Genomic DNA, 26944 nt, shown 5'->3' on the forward strand with positions numbered 1-26944 from the left:
CTTATGACTCGCGATATTCAGAGATTTTAAATGATATCGAGCCAGAAATGTTGTTTCGAGTTCTTAATTGGTTTAAAAATGAGTTTTGCATACAAATCAAACCATAACAATATTGACTACAACATCATCATAGGCCTTTTCGTCTATTGCAGACGATTTATGGTGTAACACCGGAGAAACACCGTTTTTGGTGGCTGAATAGACCGATGCGAGACCGACATGGTCTACCACAGGTCTGACAAGAGAAGTTTGCGGAAACCGGTACTGAGACACCTTGTCGTCGTTTTTGCCTCTTGTCAGCGAGTGCGGCGAACCGACTTGACTACATATACATATATTAAAATTAAAATACAATTCTAAAATACTGAAAAATGTTCTCCTGTTCATGCCCCAAACCCTTCGAGCAACACCGGCTTCCGACACATCGGAAGGGAGGGACCCAAGCGATATCTTACCGTACAAATCTTTCTGCCATTTTTTGCGGGGGGGAAGGTGCAAACAGCCGCACTTCTCACACACTTACATACAAAATCCAATCTGTAATGACGACACAAATACATAGAAAATGACACACGTCAAAGACAAATCTTGCAAACCTCGATCTCTTTTTGTGTACGGACGAGTCACAAGTGTCACAACACGCACACTAACACATTTTTGTCGAAGTATTTTATTGTATTCTGACAGATGAGAAGTCGGATTTGTCGCTCGACCGATCCGCAATTTGTACTGGGCGAGCAAAATCGATAAATCCAACAATTACATGAGACTAAAATATAATAATTGTGTTTAAATGTAATTAAACCTATGATATGTAAAAAAAATATTAGATGTGAACTGTAACACCTTCTTTTTGTAAATTTGATGTCTCCGACCTCTTTTTACGACAAAAAACCGAGCAATTAGGCATTTTTTCTGCTGCTGTGTTCACGCGCACGTCTGGACTCGGTCTAGTGAAAAATCCGAGCGCAACTAGTTTTAGTACCCGCGCTAGATCAGTTGATCTTGTACCTAGGCAGAGGGGAAATAGTGCGAATGCCGCCTCCCTCTCCCTTCCGTGTTGCTCGAAGCCCCAACCCCAATCCGCATTTGGCTAGCATGGGGACTGTAACGCAAAGCCCCAAATTTTAATAAAGGCCTATGCCTAGCAGTGGGACATAGGTATACATGCAGTCACCGTTAGATAATATAGGAGCGGCCAACGTGCTCACAAATATCTGAACACGCCTTTATTGTCGAGGCGTTAGATTAATAGTGTTCAGATATTTTTAAGCACTTCGGCCGTTCCGATGTATCTGATATTGACTGTAATAGGCTGTTGATAATGATACACATATGTATAATACCTTATAGGCCCCGTGCATGAACTATAGGGGGCAGCATAGGAGCCGTCAGTTTTTTGGCGCGAGGCGTAAATGTGTCATTTATGTTTCCGATGTAGCCCACAAGATGGCATCTACTATGCACAAGAAAACGTACCGACGAGAACGGTAGATGGTAGCACTTGCTTTGGCAATGGACATGTGCATTGTTTCCGATTCAGGCCACAAGATGGCAGACCCTCCAATGCGCACGGTCCCTATAAAAGCTTATGTCATTCAACGAAAATACGCCCCAATTGTTTCCTAAACACCCTGTAATGCCATAAGCCGCTGTAATATGACGGATTGACATTTCGGGCAACAAAACTAGGGTTGCCACTTGCCAGATATCAAAAGTTCTGGGGTTATATTTGTGACAATCCCTGCATCCAACTTTCAGGCACCTTTCACAAATCAAACTAGCCCCACAGAAAGCTCAATAAGGATAGTTTTGTGAGTACTAAACAACGATAAATATATTAAATAGATATAGATATTTTGCCCAACGGATCAGCATTGGCATCCAGCGGGGCAATGCGGCCAGCCTTCTGGGTAACCTGCCGAGCGACTAGGACTTAGGCCAAATGTTTTATTTATAAGTTTTTAGTGTTTTTATTATGTGATAAATACTTAAATAAAGCAAAAACATCCATAATTCACGAACAAATATTTAAATCAGGTAAAATGCATACGAAAAATGTGTTCCTATTCCGGCCGTGCTCTGACGCAGTTCAGTGGTAACCCTAAACCAGAGCTACGCGTCTAAACGAAACGAGCAGATTAAATTATCCTACGGGTCCCGCCTAAAGGTCCAACCCTATTATCGCACCTTCGGCTATGTATTCCGTCAATTGCGTGCTAGGTATACTTACATAGAAGCGGATTCAATATTTAAGACGAAAGTGGAAGTTTAAGAGGACCCGTGGAAGTTTAAGAGGACCTCTCTGGATCCAGATTAACCATAGCTATGCCCCTACGTTCGACTTTTTTCGATTTTTTGATTATTGTAAAAATTAGGAGCGAAAAACCGATTTCATACCCATTTTTAAATGCTCGTAACTCTTATAATATTTGAAAAATCGAAAGAAAATCAAACGTAGGGGCATTATTGAAAATATTTTGACACAATTTGTTGTATATCAACTACAGCCATTCACCTACGTTTGATTTTTTTTTTCGATTTAGACTTGTAAGTAATATTATTCCCAAAAAATCTTTGTCAACGTGTTTTTGGGCCACACTGTATCCATGCTAGTCCTGTATCCACCGCGCGAAACATTCCTTTATGACCTTTTGTAAGATGTATGAATAAGAAAAAACATTCCCAAAAAACTATGCCTACGTATTTTATTTTTGGGCCACCCTGTATCCATCACGCCATACATTCCACATAAAGATCATACGACAGTAAATCCAGCCTCCTGTTTTATGCATTGAGTTTTCTCTTTCTCTAGTCTTGCGCGAATGTACGAGACAAGGGATAACAAAAGAAAAATGCTTAGGTTGCATTTCCACCACGTATAAGATATTCTTCTAGTAGCAAAGCGTGAGCGATATGTACGCACACAGCTGCAAAAGTGTATACCCACTTTATAAATGGAAGGGGTATGCACTTTTGTGTCTATTAGTCAAAACTAGTTTTCAACTTTTCACCGAGGTACCTACTTTGCGAAAGCTAGTTTTAAATAATATAAAAACCCCTAGTTAAAAAAGAAATAAATAAAATAATTTATTTCGGACAATAGAATCCATATAACGTATAACTACAATCTTTACCGAGTCCTAAACTAATTTTAACTAGTGAAAACGCGTTTTAACTAGTAAAAATGCATTTCAATTAGGGAAAACGCGTTTTCACTCGTTTCAATTAGGAAAAACGCGTTTTCACTGCAAACGGTTTTTGCGGTCTTAGCGTCATAGCTTAACATAGGTATAGTCTGTTCGAGAAACTGAAAACGGTGAAAAATAGAGATAATACTCCTAAAAATACGTGTGATACCTCATTAGATTCGTCATGATACCTAGAAAAATGTATTCGAAGCGTGTATTAATTAGCACACAAAAAATATAAAAAGTTATAAACAAAAAAGGGGGAAAAAAGTAGATATTTTTTATTTCCCCAATATCTCAAAAAGTATTAATATTTTAAATTTTAAAGATAATAAATATTGGTAGAAAAATTTAAAAAAATTATGGTGTATTTAAAACATGTTAACAAATGTACTACTTGTATAAATTTATCTTAAACAAGTTATGCAATTCTTAATCAACAAAATTTTCTCGAACATCCTTCTTTATTGAAAACGAAAAAAAAACCTATAAATAACTATTGTAAAATTGTTTCGTTTTCTAGAGCCCTTCTCTGCTTAATAAGATCACATTATAAAAGTTTTACTAAAGTTAATACTTTGCTTAAAATAAGTTTTAGAATAACATACAAAATTGACGAAAAACGAAAAATCAACGTAAAATTGTAAAATATAAAACAATATTATAACCAAGCTATTAATTTTTTCAGAATTATTTTTATAACGTGATCTTATTAAGCATGTATATGAGAAGGGCTCTAGAAAGCGAGAAAATTAATAGTTATTTATACATTTTTTCTTTCGTTTTCAATAAAGAAGGAATTTCGAGAAAATTTTGTTCATTAATAATTGCCTAACTTGTTGAAAAAATAACTTTAAGATAAATTTCTACAAGTATTACATTTTTTGACATGTTTTAAATACACCATATTTAAAAAAAAAATTTAATGAATATTTAATACTTTTAAAATTATATTTAATGTTACGTAATCGCTTTTTCACGTTCGCGTTTCCCGAAAATGAGGTGCGGAGGGTTGTGTTCAGCGTTGAATAAAAAGTATTTATAAATAATGGAGGTACAGTTCTGCAAGTATGGAATGTTTGATTGGAAATATCCTCCTCTTTTATAATATTAATTTTAATTTCTTAAATGTTAATACTTTTTGAGATATTGAGGAAATAATAAATAGGTATCTACTTTTTTCCCCCTTTTTTTGTTTATAACTTTTTATATTTTTTTTGTGCTAATACACGCTTCGAATACATTTTTCTAGGTATCATGACGAACCTAATGAGGTATCACACGTATTTTTAGGAGTATTATCTCTATTTTTCACAGTTTTCAGTTTCTCGAACAGTCTAATACCTATCTTTGCTGGAAAATCAGCTTAAACTCGGGTCACGACTATTTGCTTTAACTTCATACTTGTACCCTTTAGCCGTTTGGCTTGTACGCGTAGTTGTAGGTAAGTACGTCTTAGAAAAATGTCGCGATTTCCTTTGTTTATTGTTTGCTTGGTTGTATACTGAATCGTTTTAGATTCCATTCAGTTGTGAAAATAGACACAACTGTATACATTTGCGCTAACAATATTTTGCCAACGCTGCAGGTAGGATTCGTGAAGGATAAGTATTTTATTTAACTTAAATTATAATTTTAGAAATGACGAAGCCTGTAGCGGATATCATCATTGTTTTTGGGACGAAGCAAGTTGCTGATTTACATTTGTAGCCACCTGACGAAGCCTAAATTGCGGATAGCTTACATATGAACTGGATTATTTTTAAGGTTTAGTTTTGGTTATTTAATAAATTCAATATAAATATTTTGCCTTTATATTGATCTAACTAAACTAACACGAATTTCACTCATACTTTTATAACTAATACGGGACTTAATCGCGTAAACCTTACGTTTATTTATGGCCTGACGTTTTGAACGTGACGTTACGTTCGTGGTCACGGGCAGAGTCTATTGCCTTTAGTTGGGTAAATAAGAGCCATTTTCGATTGGATAATAGTGATGCCAACTGTTAGCAATTCCAGACAGAAAGTCACAAATGGCTCCATTCATTGGTAAAGTTACGAAAGGTCACGAAACTTCGTAACTAAGTTGACATATTTATGCACCAAGGAACGGAGTTATTTGCAAAACCTCGTATCAATTTCTTTTCAATAGAAGCCTTTTTAGGCGAAACACTAGGTTCAAATTCGACGTGGATGAATAGTTTGTGGAATAAATGTATTTATAATTAGTGTCTAAGAGTAATAGGTACAATAAATGAAATAAACAACTTTATTTCAGGCAACTAGTGGCCCATAGATAAATACTAGGGATGTACCGACTAGTCGGGAAAGCCGACTATCCGGCCACATTTGTAGTCGGCGATTAGTCGGCGACTAGTCGGCAAAAATGGCCGATTAGTCGGCACTTTATTAGTGAAAGAAAAACAGAAATAAATAAATCAACAGTCATTATTTATCATATGTTTTATATTTATTTTACTAAAATACCTATTCAGGGTGCAAACGAAAACTTTTGTTCATATAATTGACCGTTTGATCGTTATCGTATGTTGGTGGGCTGGTGTTTTCCTCTACAGGTCGATCTCAACTGATTCTCGTGTAATTTCATGTGCAAGTTCGATATATTTTTTATTATTATTCAGTTTTTGTTTTTTTTAATGGTGGAGCCATGAGGAACTTTTAATGTTATTGCAAAATGTTGGGACTTAGACAGGGCACGTTTTACATAAAGACGCTGACCACAGGGGATAGGTTCTTAACTGGCGACTACGTACGGGAAATAGAGGCTTAGAAATACCTACTACAAGCTGTACTGACGGTCTGCACAGGATCGCAAAATAAAAGAACTAAAGACAGAAATTGAACGAGGACTCTTGTGATAGGTCTTTGTACCTGTAGAGAACACCTTTTAGCCAAGCTAATATGACGAATAGCGCCACCAAAGGAGCAAAACTATTGTTTTTCACCTGAACTTATACGAAACTAATGATCTGGCCGACTAGCCGACTAGTCGGCCGACTAATCGGCCATTCGAGCGCCGATTAGTCGGCTAGTCGGCTAGTCGGCCAAATCAATAGTCGGTACATCACTAATAAATACCTTAAAACTAGCATACGTATTACAAACAATTATATTTTAAAACTAAAAACTGCAAAACACTGGTTGCGATGTATTACAATAAAATACCTATATACTTACCTATCATGATAAACTCTCCTTCAACCTTCAACAGACAGAATTATTTAAATACCTGTAACAAACTGTTTAGACGACAACGGTTTCACTCACTTGAATTTTTAGTCTCTATTGGCGACATATTTCGGTCCCGTCAGGGGTCCTTCAGCCCCTTCAGGCTCGAGTGCTCGCGGCGGCTGCACTTCGTGCACTGAGTGAAACCGCTGTCGTCTAAACAGTTTAAAATATGTCTCACGAAAGTCTAATTTCGATTACCTATAAAACCCGATATACCGACCTTCATGTCTTACGACCTAGAAAATAAGTATTGTTATTATGTTTTAAGTTTACTAATGTAGTTTTATAAGTGTCTTGTAACTAACAATCTATCTGGATCTCAGGAATCTTTCAGGAATCTGAAAAGAAATGTTTTTTTTTATAACAAGTTAAAAAAAAAACAAATTGCGTCACACACACTTTCTTGCTAATTGCTTCTATTGCTTCTTCTCATTTTCATATCTATCGAGTACTTCTCAAGACTTTTCTAATGAGCCTAAACTCGATGTCATTGTGTTTTTCCATCAAAGAGTTCCTTTAGTCACCTTCCAACTGCATCAAAGCGGAAGCAGGGGGGGGGGGGGCAATACCTGCGACATAAAGATGCTCTCAAACGCCACCTCGTTGCTTGCGGGATACCGACTGACTGCTGGGAGGAAAACTCCATTGCTCATCGAGTGACCGCATCTTCAAGACAAAGTTTTGCTTTGCGAGCCACATTAGGGAATTTCATAATCCGGATAAGAATTGCTGATGAAGTCGCCATTGCCGGATACGGCAAGGAAGGAAGCAATTTTGACCTACAGCTATTTTCTGCAAAATATTCTCAGAATTCCCAGATTGAGAATAATACTTTTGGTTAATCCCACTTCACAACTTAAGAAATCCCTCAACTTCAATATGAAGTCACTGTCGCGAAGTAACAAATGGATGGAGTTAACAGGTTAAAGTTCAAATATACAGCAAACAAAGAGAGTAACTGGCGACAGGGATAAAAAGATTTAAGAGGTATTTAATACATCGGCATTGAAACCTTCGGCTCTTAACTTTAGTGTTCCCATTGCTTTACAGCTAATCGCCTTTAAATAATAGGGTCCCGTTTTACCCTTTGGGTACGGAACCCTAAAAATGGGCGGATTTCAATATTGTTGTCGTGTTTTTTTTTGTCGTTAAATAAGCGCGGACGTAGTAGGCCCAGAAGGAGATGGCGGGACGACTAAGGGTAGGTTGCACCAAACCGTCTGTCACCGATAAAGCGTTCGCTAAATTTTATCGTATGGGAAGTTTCATAGTTGACTGCTGAGTGATGTAGATCAGTCCGCTAAATGTGGTTGGTGCAACTGACCCATAGACACCTTCATTAATAACTGGCTGGAAAAAGCTCAAGATCGGGAGTCGTGCATGGAAATCAAAGGGAGATGCATTTACCCAGGCAGTGGGACACTATAACAGGCTATTTAATTTTAAAAAAATCATTAGATTTGTATAAAATTTGGCTGGTTGGCAGAGCTCCTCTTGCTAGGCGGAATAAATACGAATACAAAACTTGTCCAGAAAAAGTATGTAATTTTCCGTTGACTTTTCTGTCGTACCTACCATACGTTTTCGTAACTCAGAGGAAGATTTTTTAGACACACGGCGAAGTTGCGCTCATTTTGTACAGAATAGAAAGCTCTATAAATAAATATAGCCACCAAATTTTATCGAAATTTGACGAAAACAAATCGACAACAAAAAGCCCAAATGTAAAAAAAATTCAACTATACCTATCTAGGCCAAATTTATATCTTATCCTTATGAAGTAGGTATGTATCTGAACAAGTGATAAGTGCAGGGCTAGACTGTAGACAGTTGAAGTCATTTATTGTCACAAAACAAAATTGATTTTAAGCTTTGGCTGTTTTCATGAAAGTCCTTAATAATCAAAATCTGTAGGTATGAGTTACTCGAAGAGTTAATGCCCTTTGCCTAGTCCCTTCCATGTCACATTTTATTTTAAAACGATATTTTAATTCTAAAACGTAACAAATATAAGAGCCTCGGTAGAGAGTACCATTTTGTACCATTTGGTGTTGAAACTCTAGGTCCATGGGGTCCCAGCGCGCATAAGTTGTTCGCAGAAATCGCGAAGCGTCTGGTTGACGTAACTGGTGACCGAAGAGCTGGCGGCTACCTCGCACAACGTATCAGCATTGCGATACAGCGAGGAAATGCCGCCAGCATCCTTGGTACAATGCCTCAAGGGCCTATTTTAGATTTAAGCTAGTTATTAATTTCGTATAGTAGTACCACTGTATATATTTTGTATGTAAATAAATGTCTTAATCACTTTTAAAGATGTGTACATATCTTGTATGTAAATAAATTATATTTGATATTTTAAACATGCTGATTTTATTGTTACAAATTTAAAATAAATACTGAACCCAGGCTATTGAGAGCGACTATTTTTATGAGATCACATCTTATACTGGATCGCTAGAAACAACCTGCTCAGTAAAAGATGGAAATAGCAACCTTTTTCGACGAATTATTATCACAAACAACAAACATTACTGCCGATCCATTGACCCTTATTCCAGTCAAACTTTTCTGCAACTCTAAACGGGAACGGCAATGGTTTTCGAGTCATGGGAAACTGTTGCGATACATAAATTGGGAGTAAATGAAAGGAAACGGCAGCTCGGATTACATGGATTTTCGAGTTGTTCTGTTTAATATAGGTATAAAGGACAGACGTTATTGAGTTGGTTTCGTGTTACAGAAATTTTACCTCTGTTCAACCGATTTAATGACGAACACTCCAGCACTGGTGGCCTAGCGGTAAGAGCGTGCGACTTTCAATCCGGAGGTCGCGGGTTCAAAACCCCGGCTCGTACCAATGAGTTTTTCGGAACTTATGTACGAAATATCATTGATATTTACCAGTTGCTTTTCGGTGAAGGAAAACATCGTGAGGAAACCGGACTAATCCCAATAAGGCTTAGTTTCCCCTCTGGGTTGAAAGGTCAGATGGCAGTTGCTTTCGTAAAAACTAGTGCCTTCGTCAATTCTTGGGATTAGTTGTTAAGCGGACCCCAGGCTCCCATGAGCCGTGGCAAAATGCCGGGATAACGCGAGGAAGAAGGACTCCAGCACTGGTGTTTTGGAGTTAGTGTACAGAAGAGGGGCGTTCCACAAAAAGGTCTATTTTATCGGGGACGCGTATGGCAGCTAGCTTAATTGCCTGCAGAAATCTGTATTTATACGGTTGAATTTAAAGCTAAGTTTATCAAACGTTATAATGCCATATATCAGTTTCTTAGACTTATCACAAGTGATAAAAAATAGCGTAACCTACCTACCCGACAGTTTTCTGGTATGCCTCAAATTCTTGAGGCATACCAGAAAACTGTCGGGTAGGTTACGCTATTTTTTATCACTTAACTTAATTCTAAAACTTCTATACGATATACGATAAAATGACACACGTCAAAGGCAAATCTGGCACACCTTGACCTCTTTTTGTGTACGGACGATTCACAACACACACCGCGCTATGCCCAATGAGCACGTGCTTTTTGGCAGAGGGGAAATAGTGCGAATATCGACTCCCTTCCCGGTATTGCTCGAAGAGTCAGACTGTCAAGACTGGGCCGTGCCCGGGCCGAGGTGTCCATGTCATTTTCTACGACGGCTGATCGGTGATCACGTGGTGCTTTCGATAGAAAACGAAGCGCCGGAAGCTCCGGTCCGGTCTAGCGAGTCATCCTTTAAGCATTGACGTATTATATCTAAGGACCAGTCCTTAGATACCAGTCCATACGAGCACTAAAAATGGTACTAGTTCAGCGGTGTCACTCACGAATTCGAGCCAATCGTGCAGCCTAAAGCAACTAGTTGCAACCAATCGCGCACGTGATGCGAACTCATCAACCAATCACGTGCGTGATGCGAACTCATCAACCAATCGCGTTGTAGCGGTGTCACACCGCTGTACTGGCTCCATTCTTATAGCCCGTAAAGCCAGTCCTGAGATATATACGTCAATGCCTTTAAGCATTTTTCTTACACATGCAATGTTCTTGCACTTGGCTCCGATATTCTTTATCACGTGTATAAAACTGCCGTGCAGCCGTTGAAAATCCTCCGCACCCTTCTCAAAGATAAAATTATAAGTATTTCGGCAATTTAATTCCTTCATATTTCCCGGACACCCTTTCACGATATACTGTAATAAGGTCGAAATTTCATAAAGAACGATTTATGGGCGAACCTTTTTTACTTTGTCGTATATTCTGGATTGGCCACCACAATTTGTGGCACGGACGAATTATTATCTAGGGTTTACTAAATGGTTTGGAGAAAAGTGATGGATTCAGCTCAGCAATGTGCGTGATTTTTTGACGAAAGTTAAAGGAAAATTCACTTGACGACTAGTTTCCAATTTTTGTATAACCTGTAACAAGTTTATTTTATTTTATTTATTATATTATATTAATGAAGGTTAGGGCATACTGAAAATTCCTGGAACTGGCCACTTAGAAAAAATAAGTCGTCTCATATATCAGAATCCAGAAACTTTCAGTATGGCCCACGTAACACTATAAACTCGCATGCTATTTTAGTTTAATTGCCGACTGTTGAGGTACAGCGTCATCAGATATATCGGAGCGGCCGACGAGCTCAAAAATATCTGAACACGCACTCTAGCGCCTTGACAATAGAGGCGTGTTCAGATATTTGTGATCGCCTTGGCCGCTCCGATACATATATAGACAATTAGTTAATGTGTATGTTATTATGGTATAGGTATATGTATTAATATGACAATTTTTTTGTGATATTCCTATATATATTTAAATCTATTAATTCCAGTACATGGCTATATTAGAAGATTTGGAACACATGTTGCTGAACCGTATTTTTCTCCCGGAATTTAACCAGGTCCGCGCCTACATAATATAAATTCGTTGCCATTTTTCTTTGTGCTTCCTGCAGCCTTAAGTAATTGATGCTTACGCCAGGATGCCAATACATTTTTTATGAAACAGCGTGAAAATACGAGTCTCATGTAGTGTTGGTAAAGACTCGAGTCTTTTGAGTCCTATCTTAAGGACTGTATCCATAAAATTCGGTAACCTTAGTAAAGACAGTCTGAAAGAGATCGCTTTATAGCGATAAAACCGCTTGTTGTCTGCCTCTTTCAGTCGCTTGCATTCTTCTATATCTGTTTTTTTTTTGAGGTGTACAAATAAAAAGTATTTTTCACCACACCAGCTGGTAAAGGCTCTCTAGATTGTTCAAAACTGATAAGAAAGTCATATGTGTACAAAGTAATCAAATGCAAATTTGAAATTCTTGAATACCGTATTTTTAAGCGCAGTCTTGTAAAACTGAGTCATATTTCACATATTTGCCTAAATATCTAGGAGACTAAGCATCATTGCTCGGGAAACATATAAAAACTCAAAAATACGCGTTTTCCGAGAGAGAGAGAGAGAGAGAGAGAGAGAGCGAGAGAGAGAGAGAGAGAGAGAGAGAGAGAGAGAGAGAGAGAGAGAGCGAGACGACCTAGCTATATCAATTTTTCGCCCCCGAAAACCCCCATATAGCAAATTTCATCGAAATCGTTAGAGCCGTTTCCGAGATCCTCGAAATATATGTAGGTATATAAACAAGAATTGCTCATTTAAAGGTTTGGACTCGTGAGACACGATTTCTACTCGTGAGACTCGATTTCTTCCCGACTCTAGTTCCAAGGTTAGCTGGTATGTTTACCTATAATTTTATATTTGACAACATGTGTACTTTTGAATTGAATTGAAATAGCCTTTATTCCTGACATATACATTTTTACATTTTCTTACACTATACAGGTATTTATCTATGTTTTATTTTATTTATTTATGTTTCTACTCTTTTCTTTTGTTTATTTTTCTTTGTCAGGCTGTCCTTGACATAGGCCTCCTCCAGGCGACGCCACTCCTCGCGGTTTTTTGAGAGTCTTCTCCAGTCTGCAGGAAAGTCATCTTCCCATCTCTTGTACGGTTTACATTGTGGTCTTTTCTTTCCTCTTGGGTACCATTCTGTGACATCTTTTGTCCATTTGTCCTTTTGTGAGCGCATCATGTGCCCTGTCCACTTCCATTTAAGTGTTCGGATTCTCTGGGAAACGTCTTCTATTTTGGTCGTTTTCCTAATATCTGAAAGTCTGCATCGGTCTCTTAGTTTTATTCCCAGCATACTTCTCTCCATACTTTGTTGAGTGACTTTGACTTTGTGCTCATTTTCCTTGGTTAAGGCCCAGGTTTCACAGCCATATGTTAATACTGGGAGTATACATGAGTTGTAAATTTTTCTTTTCCCAGAGATTGGCATTGAATTTGATTTCATAATTTCTTTTAGAGACCAGTATCTAGCCCAGCTGTTTGTAATTCTTCTTTGGATTTCTTGTGTTTGTTGTTTGTGTGGAGATATTAGTTGACCTAAATATATATAGTCTTTTACATATTCTAATTCTTGATTTTTTATTATTATTGGTTCTTCGTTTTTACTATTAGTCATAGCCTTCGTTTTAGAGACATTCATAGTTAGGCCAACTTTTTCACTTTCATCGGTAAGCTGGATGAGCATGTCTTGTAGAGACTTGGAATCGGTAGCAAATAGGACTAAATCGTCTGCAAATCTGAGGTGTGTTAATTTGGATCCATTAATCTTTATTCCGTAACAGTCCCAGTTTAGGTTTCTAAATACATACTCTAGTACTGCAGAGAAGAGTTTTGGTGAGAGTGGGTCTCCCTGTCGTACCCCTCTTTGGATTTTGAATTCTTCTCCTTGTGTCTCTAGGCGGATCTTTGAGGTGCTGTTCTCATAGACGTTTCGTATTAAACGTATATATTTTAGATCAATTCCCTGTTTTATCAGTGATTCATATATAGACTTATGATATATGCTGTCGAACGCTTTGTTATAGTCAACAAATGCAATGTAATATATTAGTCTATGTTCTGTGTATTTTTCTATAACTTGTTTCAATACATGCATGTGATCGATAGTCGAGAAGTCACTGCGGAATCCAGCCTGTTCACGGGGTTGCTGCTCATCGAGTTGTTTGGTTATTCTTGTGAGTATCACTTTTGAGAATATTTTGTATATGTTGCTCATGAGGCTTATGGGCCTGTAGTTATTAATCTCGCTCTTATCACCTTTTTTGTGTATTAATATCATGCTGGATTTGGACCATTGTTGTGGTATTTCTTCTTCTGTGAGGATTTTATTGAAGATTCTGGTGAGAGGATTTAAGATGTCATTAATGGTATATTTCAGTATTTCATTGGAGATCCCATCATCGCCTGGAGCTTTATCACTTTTTTGTGTTTGGATTGCTGCTCTTACTTCGCTGATAAGGATATCTGGTATGCTTTCTTCTCTCCCATCAAAACTGTAGGATTCTAGTGCTCCTTTTGAGTTATCTTTGTAAAGGTTTTGGTAGAATTCTGTTGCGATTTTCTGTATAATAGGTCTTTCAGATTTACTTTTTTCCTTTTTATCCTTAATGTTTGGTATCCAGGTTTTGTGATCATTGAAGAATTTTAAAGCTTTCTTAATACCTCCCGTTCTTTTTATTTCGTTCTCTATCAGTGTATTTCTTATTCTCTTCCTGTGGTCTCTGATGCTGGTGGAAATCTTTTTGCTTATTGCCTCTATTTCTTTTAGGTTGTTTTTTCTCTCTTTGAACATTTCCCGTCTCTTTTTAATCAAGTATTTAGCTTCATCTCCCAATTTATCATTTTCATGTTTTATTGATCTCAAAGTCTTGTCTAGTTTCTTAAGCGAGTCTTCTATGTTATTGTACTGTTCCTGTATATTTTCAATTTTGTTGGTGCTACTGAGATTCTGTCTTAGTTCTGATAAGTGATGGTCTGGTATAGGGAGTGTGATTTGGTTAGTTTTGGTGCATATATTCTTCCTGGATTTTATTATGTATTTTCCTGTTTTTATAGCTCCTCTAACCATTCTGTGGTTAGTGTTGAAGTCTAGTTGGTTAATAATGGACACATCGTTGAATAATGATGGTGTGTTTGTTAGTATAAAGTCTATTTCATTTTTATAAGTGCCGTCGGGTGATATCCAGGTCCATCTTCTGCCAATTTTCTTTTTGTAGAAGCTGTTCATGATTCTAAGGTTGTTTTCGAATGCATAGTTAAGTAGTCTCTGTCCATTATTGTTTCTCTTTCCATAGCTGTATTTACCGAGAATGTTCTCTTCTCCTTCACACTGTTTTCCCACTTTGCTGTTGAAGTCACCTATTATAAACTTAGTTTTTTGTGTTTCTTTCATGGTTTCCTGTAGCTTTGTGTAGAAGTTATCCTTCTCTGTGTCAGAACCTTGCTCAGTGGGCGCATAGACTTGAATGATAGAACATGGATGTTTGTGCCCGGGCAGTATTATGTCTAAAACTGCAATTCTGTCGGAAACGCCTTTGAATCTTATGATGTCTTTTTTGTGTTCCTTTTTTACTAGAAATCCTACGCCATACATGCCCTGTTTTTCGCCCTTGTAGTATAGAATGTAGTTGTTATGTTCTCTTATTTCTTCTCCCATTCTTCGAACTTCACTCAGTCCAAGTACATTCCATTTTATGTTTGTCATTGCATTGTTTAATTCCAATAATCTTTCGTCTGTCCTTAGGGTTCTAGTGTTTAGTGTTGCTATGTAGATCTCTTTTATACCTGGGGATTTATTCCCTATCTTTAATGTTTTTGTTTGATTGTTTTTAAATACTTCCTTTAAGACTGGAGGGATTCGGTAAATACCGGTATTTGCTGGAGGGTTTTGGTCGATTTCTCCCGCGGGGACCAACCGTGTTGGGAGATGGTTTGATTGTAGTTTTATATTTGCTTGTTGTCTTAATTCGGTGTCCGGTTCGTGCTGTTTTTCTTTATATTTTGTTGATAAGGTGTAGTTGTTGCTTTGTTGTCTTGAATTTTGTATTGTTTTTGAGATGAGTTTTGCATGTTGTTTAGTCTCTCCATGTGTTTTTTTCTGATAATGAATAAGCCCGCTCCCGCATGACTTGAAATGCATCCACTTTTGTTATTTTAGGGTCTTTTCTAGTTGCTGTGCCTGATTTGTTTGGGCTTGGCGATTCAGAGTCTGGCCTTTTTCTTTTTTCTGTATCATTTGTTGATGTTTTAGTCTTCTCTTTTCGTTCTTGTAGTGACTTTTTGGAGATATCATGGGTTATGTATGTGTTTTGTTTCATTTTCTTCTTGTTCCTTAGTATTTCGATTTTTTTCTGGATGGTTGTTGTCGAAAGAAGAATTGGTCTCGTTTTATTGTTATCTTCTTGTTTCCTTCCCAAGCGCTGTACACGGTTGATGTCTATTAGTTCTAGACTCACATCTATGTCGTGGATGGTATTCGTAACGGTGGTTATAAGTTGATCGAACTTTTCCTCCTGCGGCTCAGGAATACCGTGTAAAATCATATTGTTTCTTCGTGCATTATAGTCCAATGTTTCTATTTTTTTGTTTAGTTCTTGTACTTCTATGCGTAGTTTATTGTTTTCTTCCACAATTGGTTTGATTTTCTCGTCGACTTTTTGTAATATTGTTGCAGTGACGTTTGCCGTTATTGTTTGCGTTTGGATATTGAGTTTTTCTGTCATTTTTTCCAACAGAAGTGACATCTCTGGTGACAGTTCGCCCATTGCAGTGTCGAAACGCAATAAGGTTAGGATAACTTTTTAATGTTTCTGAACGTATCTTTGACGCTGTTATGTTGGTAGTGTTTTCGTTGCTCAGGGTTGTCTAAAACTTGATTTGACAGATAACCTCTGAGACTAAGCCGACTTTTGTCGCAAATTTCTTCACTTTGTGTTCGTTCCGTGTTTGTTTTAAGTTATTTTAGTTGAAACTATAACGTGATCACTATGAGGAGTAACACTTTGGTAGAAATTGTCAATGTTTAGCACTTTATTTCGTTATAAACGCGGGAGCGATGTACACAACGACCGACTACGTTTGCGCCGGAACCGGAAATCTGTACTGTGTACTTAATATGAATTTATGATCCATAATCAGGAACTTTGCGCTAGTCATGCAGCAAGCAAGCGATCACATCTTTCTCATAATATGTAAAGTTTGATGTATTAGATACTTGGAATTAGACCAAGAAAAGTCTGCAGAGATTTTGACAGCACACGCAGTGCCAGTGTTATTTATACGTCATAATTTCATAGAAGTTTGACGTTTGAAATAACACCAGCATGCCTATTATGGATGGCTTTATCTACGTGACAAAATATCCATCATTTTTTAACAGAGCGCGAATGAAAGTGACGGATACCGTTTTATCCCGCTGTCACGTAGATAAGAACGACCATCATAACCGTACTGCACTACGTGTGCTGTCAAAATCTCTGCAGACTTTTTTGGTTTAACTCTAGTAGTCATGAGCGGGTCTAATATGGTTGCGTTTTTACGTATGTCACAGTGAGTGGCTATCACTTTCTAATTAGCTGAAAGAGTGTCGCATGACACGATAGACGATATTGCAACCATCATATCCGTTATTTTGTTATCGCCGCTGAATGACGGTAAAAACAGAATGCTTTCTCAGCCCTTTTATGATTCGCGAATTCCGACATTTAATTTCGGGGTTATATACGTAGTAAAAACTGTTCTATAACCTATTTAGGTACTCATTTCTCTTCTTAGTCGGCGTCTTCATTGATGAAGGTTGTCTAGTTTGAAGAGTTTCCTGCGCGATGTACCATGCTTTTCCAAGTATTCCTGTCCTCGGCGGTCTTAATAGCTTCAGGTATTGGCAAGCCGGTAATGGTTTTTATCAAGTCTGACCACCGGGTAGGCGATCGACCGCGTCCTCTTTCCCCTTCAGGTACTCATTTATCTCTGTATGTAATGTCGTTGTTGTGTTTCTAAGATCGTCATCTTGTAACTCTTTTTTTTTAATTGATATACTTAGTCGCTTTCTGAATTTTTATACAGAATAAAGAGGTTAAGACAGATGACATCACTATACTGACTTTCAGAATCAAAAAAGCTTATATGAGTACGGAACTCAGATGTAGATACGACGTATAGCCTAACAGTGTAGAATAATGGAGCGCATGACACTCCTCAACTTGCTGTCAGAGTAGAACGAGTAGTATATTTTCACACAAAAAAAATTAAACGTTCTCGTGTTAAACGTACAACGTACCTACCTAATAATAAGTAATACGGTTATAGAGGGGTGCTTTTTAAATAGTAGACTAGCGATCTGTTTCTAATAAGAGCTCGTTTGAACTAAGTACATATACAAATACTAACAGAGTTAATAGAAACTGAAATAAGTGTCATATACGAAAGAAAAAGTGACCAAGGAAAATGTGGCCGGGGCTGGAAGAACCAGCGTCCTCTGCAATCGCGGCAGAGTGGCATGACAGTTATTAGAATCAGCTATTCACAATATGGAAAGGACATGCGTGGAATTGATGATTGCCACATCGTGAAAAAGTCAAACCAAACATAACCCATCATGAAGTGATCAATTCTAAAATGGCATTTCATGAAATGATAATAATCTATGCCACGACAGACCATTCAGAGTTAAAAATGCCTGCGCTTTTATCGGAGAGCGTCCATTTCGACCTTTTCTTGCCTCACGAAGGGATATTTTATACTACTTTCTTCCTTTGTACTATGGTATAATAGAGTACACTCGACATATAACGCGAGATCCCGCACGACGTGAATATTAAAGCGAGTTATCGCGTTCTCAGAAATTGCTTTCAAATTCGTTTTCGCTCTCGCGTTTTTTTCATGACATGTCAAGTGTAGTTGTATAGGGGACCAATCACGATTTTGACCTGAATATTTTGTTTGTTTATTTATTGGCCCCGACGGAACGAAACGGTAAGTATAAATATGTTATGTTGGCAAATGTTATGTATTTAGAGCGAGAGATTGTTTGTACCTGTTTGTGCAAACAATCTCTCGCTCTATACAGAAGAATGTTCCCCTTTATCTGCAAAACGTTTTGGCCGATAAAATAGCTTTTTTACCACACCAGCTGGTAAAGCCTCTCTTGATTGTTCAAGCACTAATAAGAAGTTGCATTTTATTCACATGTGTGGCAAAGCCATCAAATGCAAATTATGAGCTGTTTTCTTGTGTTTGCTGTTAGAATTTACTTTTGAATGATGATTTTGAATGATAAATATTTAATAACATTCATTTTGAATCGATTTGCTTTGATTTTGTTGGATATTTTACAGTTAGTATTTTCCTTGTGTTGGTGTGGTGAAAATTTTTGTGTTCCACTCGGGGGCAAAATTTTGTTTAACCCTCGAGCTCTATATATATAGCTCTAACTCTGTGCCCGGGCAAGGGGTGCCTTTGCCGCCCTTCTTTTTCCACTTCTAAAGAATGCTTGACATTTCCCAAATTCTGAAATGTCAAGTCAAGAATTATATCACAATCAATTTTAAATTGTACAACAGTACCTTGGTAATTAATCTCGCACGTAAACGCATTGGAGACAACGCTTCGCCACCGATGAGTATAACATTAAGCGTCCATTGTTTTCGATTTCTATAATATCTAATTAATTTGAATTTTGTATCTGTCTTAAGCTGATTTTGTGAATGGTGTCAGAGTTTTGCGAGTGTGACAGATTTGAATGTAATGCTGCGGTTTTATTTATGGTTATGATTTGTGTGTGTGGGTATTTGCATAACAGTCGTTGTAATAGAGTTCGCAAATGTGAAAGGTTTGCATTGATGGCGTCGTCATAGCTTGCCCCTTTTTCTATGAGATTTGTCTTAAAGAGCTGGCATCCAGGGCATAAAATTCCATTACAAAACTAAAATTTGACACAATTCTAAGAATTGATATGCTGGCGCCATCTGCTACCCCATTATTAGGTTCTTATTACCAAAGATTCTTGGAGTTTTATTATTTATTTGTTTTACAAGGGCAGCGGGGGCAAAGTTGTTGTTTAACCGCTCGTGCTAATGTTGATACCCGAGCAAACGAAAGATTCCATAATTGAACCACGAACGATAGATAGATTGACAAGCCAATTTGAACGTATAAGTACTGACATCAGAATTATATCTCAATGCTGCCATGTAGTTATCGTGCGTCTCGCTCGCGACAATACATGTACGGACATATACAAGCGAAATGCACGATAACTAAATGACATCATTTGGATGCCATTCTGATGTCAGTGTACATTCAATATGCCTGTTAGATTTTGAACGAATCAAAACACAGCAAATATTCAGTTTATTATTTATTTCTGTCGCAAATTAAAATCAAGTTACAACTGTTTCCAGTGAAAATTTATCACTTACACGGTATTAATTAAAATACGAAAACAACATCGGACACCGCGATATTTTCGCGAAAACAGCGAATGTTTATTTGTATAAGGAATGACATGAATACCGTGTTTTGATTACGAAAATTTTCGGAAACCTATTTTAATTATCGAGTGCTCATTAAAATAAGCAATTTTATACGTGAGTACGTCGAAGCTTAATTATTAATGATATAAAACAATTCCGTATATTATTACAGTTACTGACAGAAAACGTATAAATAAGTAAATAAATACTAAATATTGTAGGACAATCTCACACAAATAATTATTTTTAAGAACGATTTTTTTTTGGTCTACATATACAGCACAACAAAGGTTTGGGCCCACGATATTTGACCACTTTACACACATGAAAGGTTAAGCTTTGCCGCATACCAAGTTTCATGAACAATCGTTAAGTAGTTTATCTACTTTAATAGGTAATAGAAGAAGGGGTGTATCGCTTACGAATCTTACGATACACTTTTACAGAGGTCCAATGGAAAAAAAAGAATGTACAATATTTTTTTTAATCAACGGCTACTAGATATTAAGGAGTAGTACTACAACAAAAAATATATAAAAGATAAAAATTTATAAGTTTGATTCCGTGAAATTCAGTTGTGGTGTTTTTTTTATCCCAAAATAGCCCAATATTATTTGTTATTTTATGCTCTTTACGACTGAATCATGTATTTAGGTAACAACTTCGTATTATTAGATTGTCCCATTCAAAGTGAAATCATAAACCAAAGAACGAAAAAGAACGTAATAATACCGGTATTTTTATATGAAGAAAAAACCGGTTCCGAGCCTTGGTGATGGTATTACCTACTTTCCAATTTTCACATAAGCGTCTCTATAATTTGATGTCAAAATTTCCCCGCGTATCATGCCCTTAACAAATTAGACGTCACCAACGCTGTAATAACATTTTAATATTTGAGCGTTATCAAGATTTTTCCTTCCAAATTTAAATGTTAACGGCGGAATTTACTCATCTAAATATTTTTTTAATATATCGCTTTATCACAACTGAACAGACGTAAGGGGTTAGTGAAATACGTTCGAAATTCAATCTAGTGTGAATTGGCTTAAAGATTAAAATGGACTGGCTAATAATTTTTTGTTTTTTAATTGCCATGTTTAAAGGTCGCCCAGCCATTTGTCAACAGTATAACACGCGATTGTAATTAATATCCAGGTATTTACTTTGCTTATTTAAGTTAAGCATAATAATAATTAGTTTAAGCATAGAGTAATACATATAAATAAAGAAAGAGTGGTAACTCCATACAAAAACCGGACAAGTGCGAGTCGGACTCGCCCACCGAGGGTTCCGTACATTTTAGTATTTGTTGTTATAGCGGCAACAGAAATACATCATCTGTGAAAATTTCAACTGCCTAGCTATCACGGTTCATGAGATACAGCCTGGTGACAGACGGACGGACGGACAGCGGAGTCCCACTAATAGGGTCCCGTTTTTACCCTTTGGGTACGGAACCCTAAAAACGCGAGTTATTTCGTAGTCGATATCTCTATGGTTTAAGTGACTGCTACATAATGAAATGTACATAGTTACATACACTGCTTTATCTACAAAAATATTATCAGGGATCGTACATCTTCCAGCGTGTTTGGTGCACGAAGTGTTGTTAACGGAATTGGTATAAATAATTTCAACCCTAATGATTAATTAGCGTTTATTACGTTGATATTAACCTTAATTTATCATTTCAGTTTAAATTATCTATACCAATTCCGTTAACACCACGCGAATCGATTTGGTGCAGCGGAGTGGTGTTAACGGAATTGGTATAAATACTTTCAACCCTAATGATTAATTGGCGTTAATTACGTTAATATTAACCTTAATTTACCATTTCAATTGAAATTATCTATACCAATTCCGTTAACACCACTCTGCTGCACCAAAAATGCTGGAAAATGTACGATCACTGAATATTATACATATTATAAGCTCTCAATGATGTGTTCTGGAACCGCATGTTACAACCGCCATTGGGGCCATTGACACTTCATATATAATGAAACAGGATCTCGACTGATACGAAATGATGTCAAATCAGAATCCTTTGTTTTTCAGAGATGCTCGCAATTTGAATGTCATTATAAAATCGATATCGACATTATTACACTATAATAACATTTCACAGATAAGAAATTTGTTGTCACAAAACCTTAGAACATTTAGTAGCTGGAGACACCTTGTCTGTCATTTCCTGTACAAAACTGTCTGCCAATTTTTTCGGGGAAGGGGCACGACAAATCGCCGCTATACTTACTCCCAAAAACACCCGTATTCCGAATGAAAGAAAAGCGACATTTCCATCAAATGGTTGATGCAGATATGAGGTTGAGTAAGTATAGCGACGAAATGTATGGCTATTCGTATATATCGTATCTGCACACGCACTCTAACGCCTCGACAATAGAGCCGTGTCCAGATATTTGTGAGCATCTTGGCCGCTCCGATATATCTGATGGCTACTGTAAGTACCATCACCCACACTGTTAACTGTACATCGGTGGACCTTATGCCTTTTAGTAATAAGGTCCACCGATGTACAGTTAGGTGTGTTGCTGTTTGTATAGTATTTTTTTTTTGAACTGAGCTTGTTCACTTACCTGACTAACAATGGCATTGTTTTATTACAATCCTATTATCTGCTTTTGTTCTCGTAGGCGACCACCAGTTTACTTACAAAATAAGTTAGAAGTACATTGAATATTTAATTTTTAACCTTATTCCTTGTTGAATGGGGTTAAAATGGTCTAAAAAGATGATATCATATTCAATCTTTTGTAAAGTCATATCCACCTTATAGCCACGACAGGGAAGTAGTCTGGTGCAAAATGCAAAAAAAAAGTTATGTTAGCCATTATTTAGTTAGTGTATTTTGTAGTCTATTGTTTAAAGAAATAAAGTCGGTAATCTATACTAACATTTCAAGGCGGTTATAATCTGCTTTTACTACGAGGCAGTTATCCTAATTAGTGGTTTACCACTCAATGGTATTGTATTATTTAGACTCTTTGAGTAAACTAGCTCAGTTCAAAAGATTTACACTATACCTTACTGGACACAACGCAAGTTTTATTTGAATCAACTGAATGATGGATGTCCTTTGTATTTCTGACTCAGGGGAAATTAGGGATATATGGGATAGGGATAAACTACTTAAGTTATTGGTTCCTTATATTTTATGCAAAGTTCCGTTCCGAATGTTTCTTTGTCTTTTTTTGAAGGTATGCAGGTTTCGTTTAGGGGCAGATTTCTATTTTGTAGTCGAATTTTTATTTACTCAGATTTCGATAAAATTGGGTAGACGGCCAATTACATTCTAACTTAAGACGCAAGACCAGTGGTAATTTCTCCATACAAACGTATTCGGCTGTTTCTTTTTTGACTCTAGAGCAATGTAACACTTTAAACTCTCGCGTTTTTTACACATTTAATTACACAAACGGGTCTACCGCGATACAATCACATCAACTCAGCTGAAACGTCGGAATTTCAAGGTAAAAACAATGAAATTGTGTTAAATATGCCTAGAGCAATGATTTTTTTCATCACAGATTAAGAGCCAACGGGAGTGGTCATTTCTCCATACAAACGTACTCCTCGTTTTCCTGCGTGGTTTTTGAAGCTAGAGCAATGATTTTTTCAACACAGATTAATATTGTCAATATCTGTGTCGGACCGTTTTGCTTTTTTTCATATTTTTGTTTTTTAAGGCGCTAGAGCCCTTCAAAAATGGCCAAAATGGCCTAATTGACTATGCCGCAATGAGAGGCGTGGCATTCAAAACTTATATCAATTAGCCAAAAAAGCAAAACGGTCCGACACAGATAATTTCATAATCATTTAGATTTCCAAATTTGGTTACGATTGGTTACGTTTTGGAGGAGGAAACAGAGGAGTACGAAACCTCGATTTTTGAGATTTTTACGCAGGATTTTTCGCCTTGTCCTTATCGCACTACTTGGTGCCGCTTCCGTTAGCGAGACGGGTATATTTACCTAAAATATTTAAAACTCAGCTCCTGTTTCGTCTTAATATAATCAATATCAGTGTACCGAGTATGATACCTCGATTTTTGAGATTTTTCGCCTGGCTGGAGCTCTCCTTACCACACTAACTTTGATAGCCGCCCTCGTCAGGGCGACTGAGATATATTAAATATATTAAATTTTAACCTAAAATTCTCAAATCTGAGCCGGCCTTTCGTCTTAAAGATCTAGAACTGACCTGTGATTGCCCAGAGCTCCTTCAAGCACTCCTCCCTCGAGCGCTGTATAGCGGACCGTGGCTGCACCTCCGGGCCCGACTCCAGGTACTCGAACAGCAGCGCGCCCAGCACCACGTACAGCGCGACCAGCGCCACCAGCCCCAGCTGCGAGCACGCGGCGCGCGCGCAGCCGGCCATCGCGCGCCGCCCGAGACTGCGCGAGCGACCGTCGAGTGACGCTTCCGACATGGTTGGGGTTTAAGAACGTTCCTTGTGTAACGACATCTTATTCACTGGTTGGTTCCTGTAGAAAAAAGATGCACTAGGTTTACTCATCTAGAAAATATTATCCTCTTCTAAAGTTCGTTTTTTTAGCATTAGAAAGAAGGTAAGCGATCTTGACATGTCTTTTAATGAAAACTATTGTTCCTAAGAACATATTTTACTATATATTACTTAAATAACAATTCAATTTTTAGGTTTTTTTTTTTTTTAGGTTTAGTTTTAGTTTTGTAGGTAGTTCTATATTTTTTTAGGTATTAGTTTTAGTTTTGTAGGTAGTTTTAATTTTAGGTTACTTTTTATTCTAAGTTTGTTATTAATATTGTAAACAGATTTAAAATTAGATAAATTAAATTGAATTGTCTTTTAATTGAAAAACGCTTTTTAAAAATCAGTAACTATTATTTATGAAAGCAGAAGAATATAAATGATCGTATTAGATTCATAATTGTTACATATTTGCTGTGACTTATTTTTAAAACGTTTTACCTTTTTTGTAATGCTAAAAAAAACGAACTATAGAATGTTAATTATGTAGAGTACTTGGGTAAGGTTTTATTATGTATGGGGAGGACCGGCATGTAAAATTGATTACAGAGAAGAATACAAGCTTTTATCGCTGACTGTGGTTTTCTCTAAACGGGCAAAATTTGACCCGAACAATCACATTATAAACACTGCAAGTAAAATAAATGCTTGTAAAATTTACATGTGTGTAATTGACCATGTAAAATTTATCTTCCTGTCTGTGAAGTATGTGTAAAAAAAGGACCCAAAACACCTCAAAATCGTGTCATCACTAACTTGGTCACGTACAAAACCTTGTATCAATTCAATATACACACCCGACAAATCTACATCCAACTCCTCTTTTCAGGAACCTAAAAGGGTTAAAAAGGGGCCATAATCGATTGCGATAAAGGGAATAGGAATACGACCCTCGGCAAATCGATATACAGTACTGACAATAAAAGATAATGTCAAGTAATGTGTCCTAAACCTGGAGTGGATACGTAAGCCGAAGTACTGTAATGTTATATGGCTCCTTTAGCATTCTAATGGAAGAAGGAAGGTATTTTTAGGCTTCTGTAGGTATGTGATGATGATGATGATGATCCTTCCGGCCGATTTCGGCCATGGCGACCACTTCGACCCCTAGTTTGCTTGGCACTCGTGCGCCCGAAGATGGCTGACGTAGCCATCTTCGAGGTGAATTCCCGGCAACATTGAGGGCACGTGAGGACACCAGCCACGTACCTAGTGGTAGCAAAGAGACTTTGATCGCTCGAAAAGATGGCGCGGCGCCATACACTTGGCCTATCCTCGAGTAGATGGCGATACTTTCTGATATTTAACAAATTTAACACATATCAGTGAAAGAATAAGGATCAAAATCAAATGGCGTTTTAAAAGTTTTAATCATTTGTGTCGAAATATGGCAGTAAATGTCTGACGACATAATTTACTTTGTCAGTATTCCTGTAGTCTAAATTCTCTTTGGTGGTAAGTAGTGAATGGGAGCAGGCTGGCGTGTTTTCAGCTTGTCGCGTTTAGCGTCGAAGTCAACTTTACGTTGCTCCTCGAAATCACGCACCTTGTATGTAGACAACTATTAGGAATTATCGCCACTTCTGTCTGTCTGTCGGATCAACCATCCACGCCTTTAGCTTTACTCGGTAGTAAGTAAAATACATAGGTGCTAAAAATAAACCGCAAATGTGGTACATATTTCGCCAACACAAAAAATGGGAAGAAATATTGTGCTTCTACGAGAGTTCGCCGGACGATATCAGCCTCTCAGTTAAACGCAAAATTTGACAGCTCCGAACAACTGACAGGCTGATATCGTCCGGCGAACTCTCGGCGAACTGGTAATCTGTGGGCCCCTTAAGTTACGCTCACGCTAGCGAATATGTCAGTGTCAAACTGGTGGTAACCGTACAGTTCAAACAAACCAACTCCATCAAAACACAAGACTTCCCTAACATATAAGCCGGGCTAAAACTAAACCACAACTAAAAGTCCCTACCCATTTAATTGTCTTCCGTAAGTGACGTGACGACAAAAAAATCCGTAAGGCGGTTTTCACACTGACGCCGATCCGCACCACGCTCCGGTGTGAGAGAGAGACAGCATTATACACGTACATGAGATTATTTTACAAGCTTTTATTTAGTTTCACCTGACCGTTGTCTGTCTGTAATCAAATCTTGCAAGTTAAATTTGATCCACTTCCCGGTTTCCCTTCAAATTTTGAACACATACGTAAGTCGGGTGACAATGCAATATGGTGTCATCGAGCTGATCTGATGATGGAGACCGGGGGTGGCCATAGGAACTCTGTGATAAAACAACGAAACCTAATTGTGTTTGGGATTTTTAGGATTGTCTCGATGAGTATTAGTTGCCTGTTAAAAGAAAAGTAACAGACGGCGATAAAAGCTTGTACCAAAAATGACATTTTTGCCAAAAACTTATTTCAACCTTTAATCAAATTTGTATAATTATATAGGTCATACTGTAGTCAGTATATAATTATTCCTATAAAATTATTGGGCTGGTCATAGCAAAAGTTCTATGGGACCAGCCCCGGCATCGCGAAAAAAATGTTGGCTCTCCCATA

At 37.4% G+C, this 26944-nt stretch overlaps 1 protein-coding gene across 1 annotated transcript in view; it reads right to left on the reverse strand.

Moving 5' to 3' along the window:
• The window catches only part of LOC134796422 (uncharacterized), a 256080-nt gene extending 231759 nt beyond the window's left edge, over positions 1 to 24321 (reverse strand). The window contains exon 1 of the mRNA XM_063768626.1: positions 24060 to 24321. Coding sequence (XP_063624696.1) covers positions 24060 to 24288 — 229 coding nt within the window. The 5' untranslated portion in view covers positions 24289 to 24321. The remainder of the gene's footprint in view (positions 1 to 24059) is intronic.
• Positions 24322 to 26944: the final 2623 nt, after the last annotated feature.

Source organism: Cydia splendana, chromosome 13 (assembly GCF_910591565.1).
Source record: "Cydia splendana chromosome 13, ilCydSple1.2, whole genome shotgun sequence".
NCBI lineage: Eukaryota > Metazoa > Arthropoda > Insecta > Lepidoptera > Tortricidae > Cydia > Cydia splendana.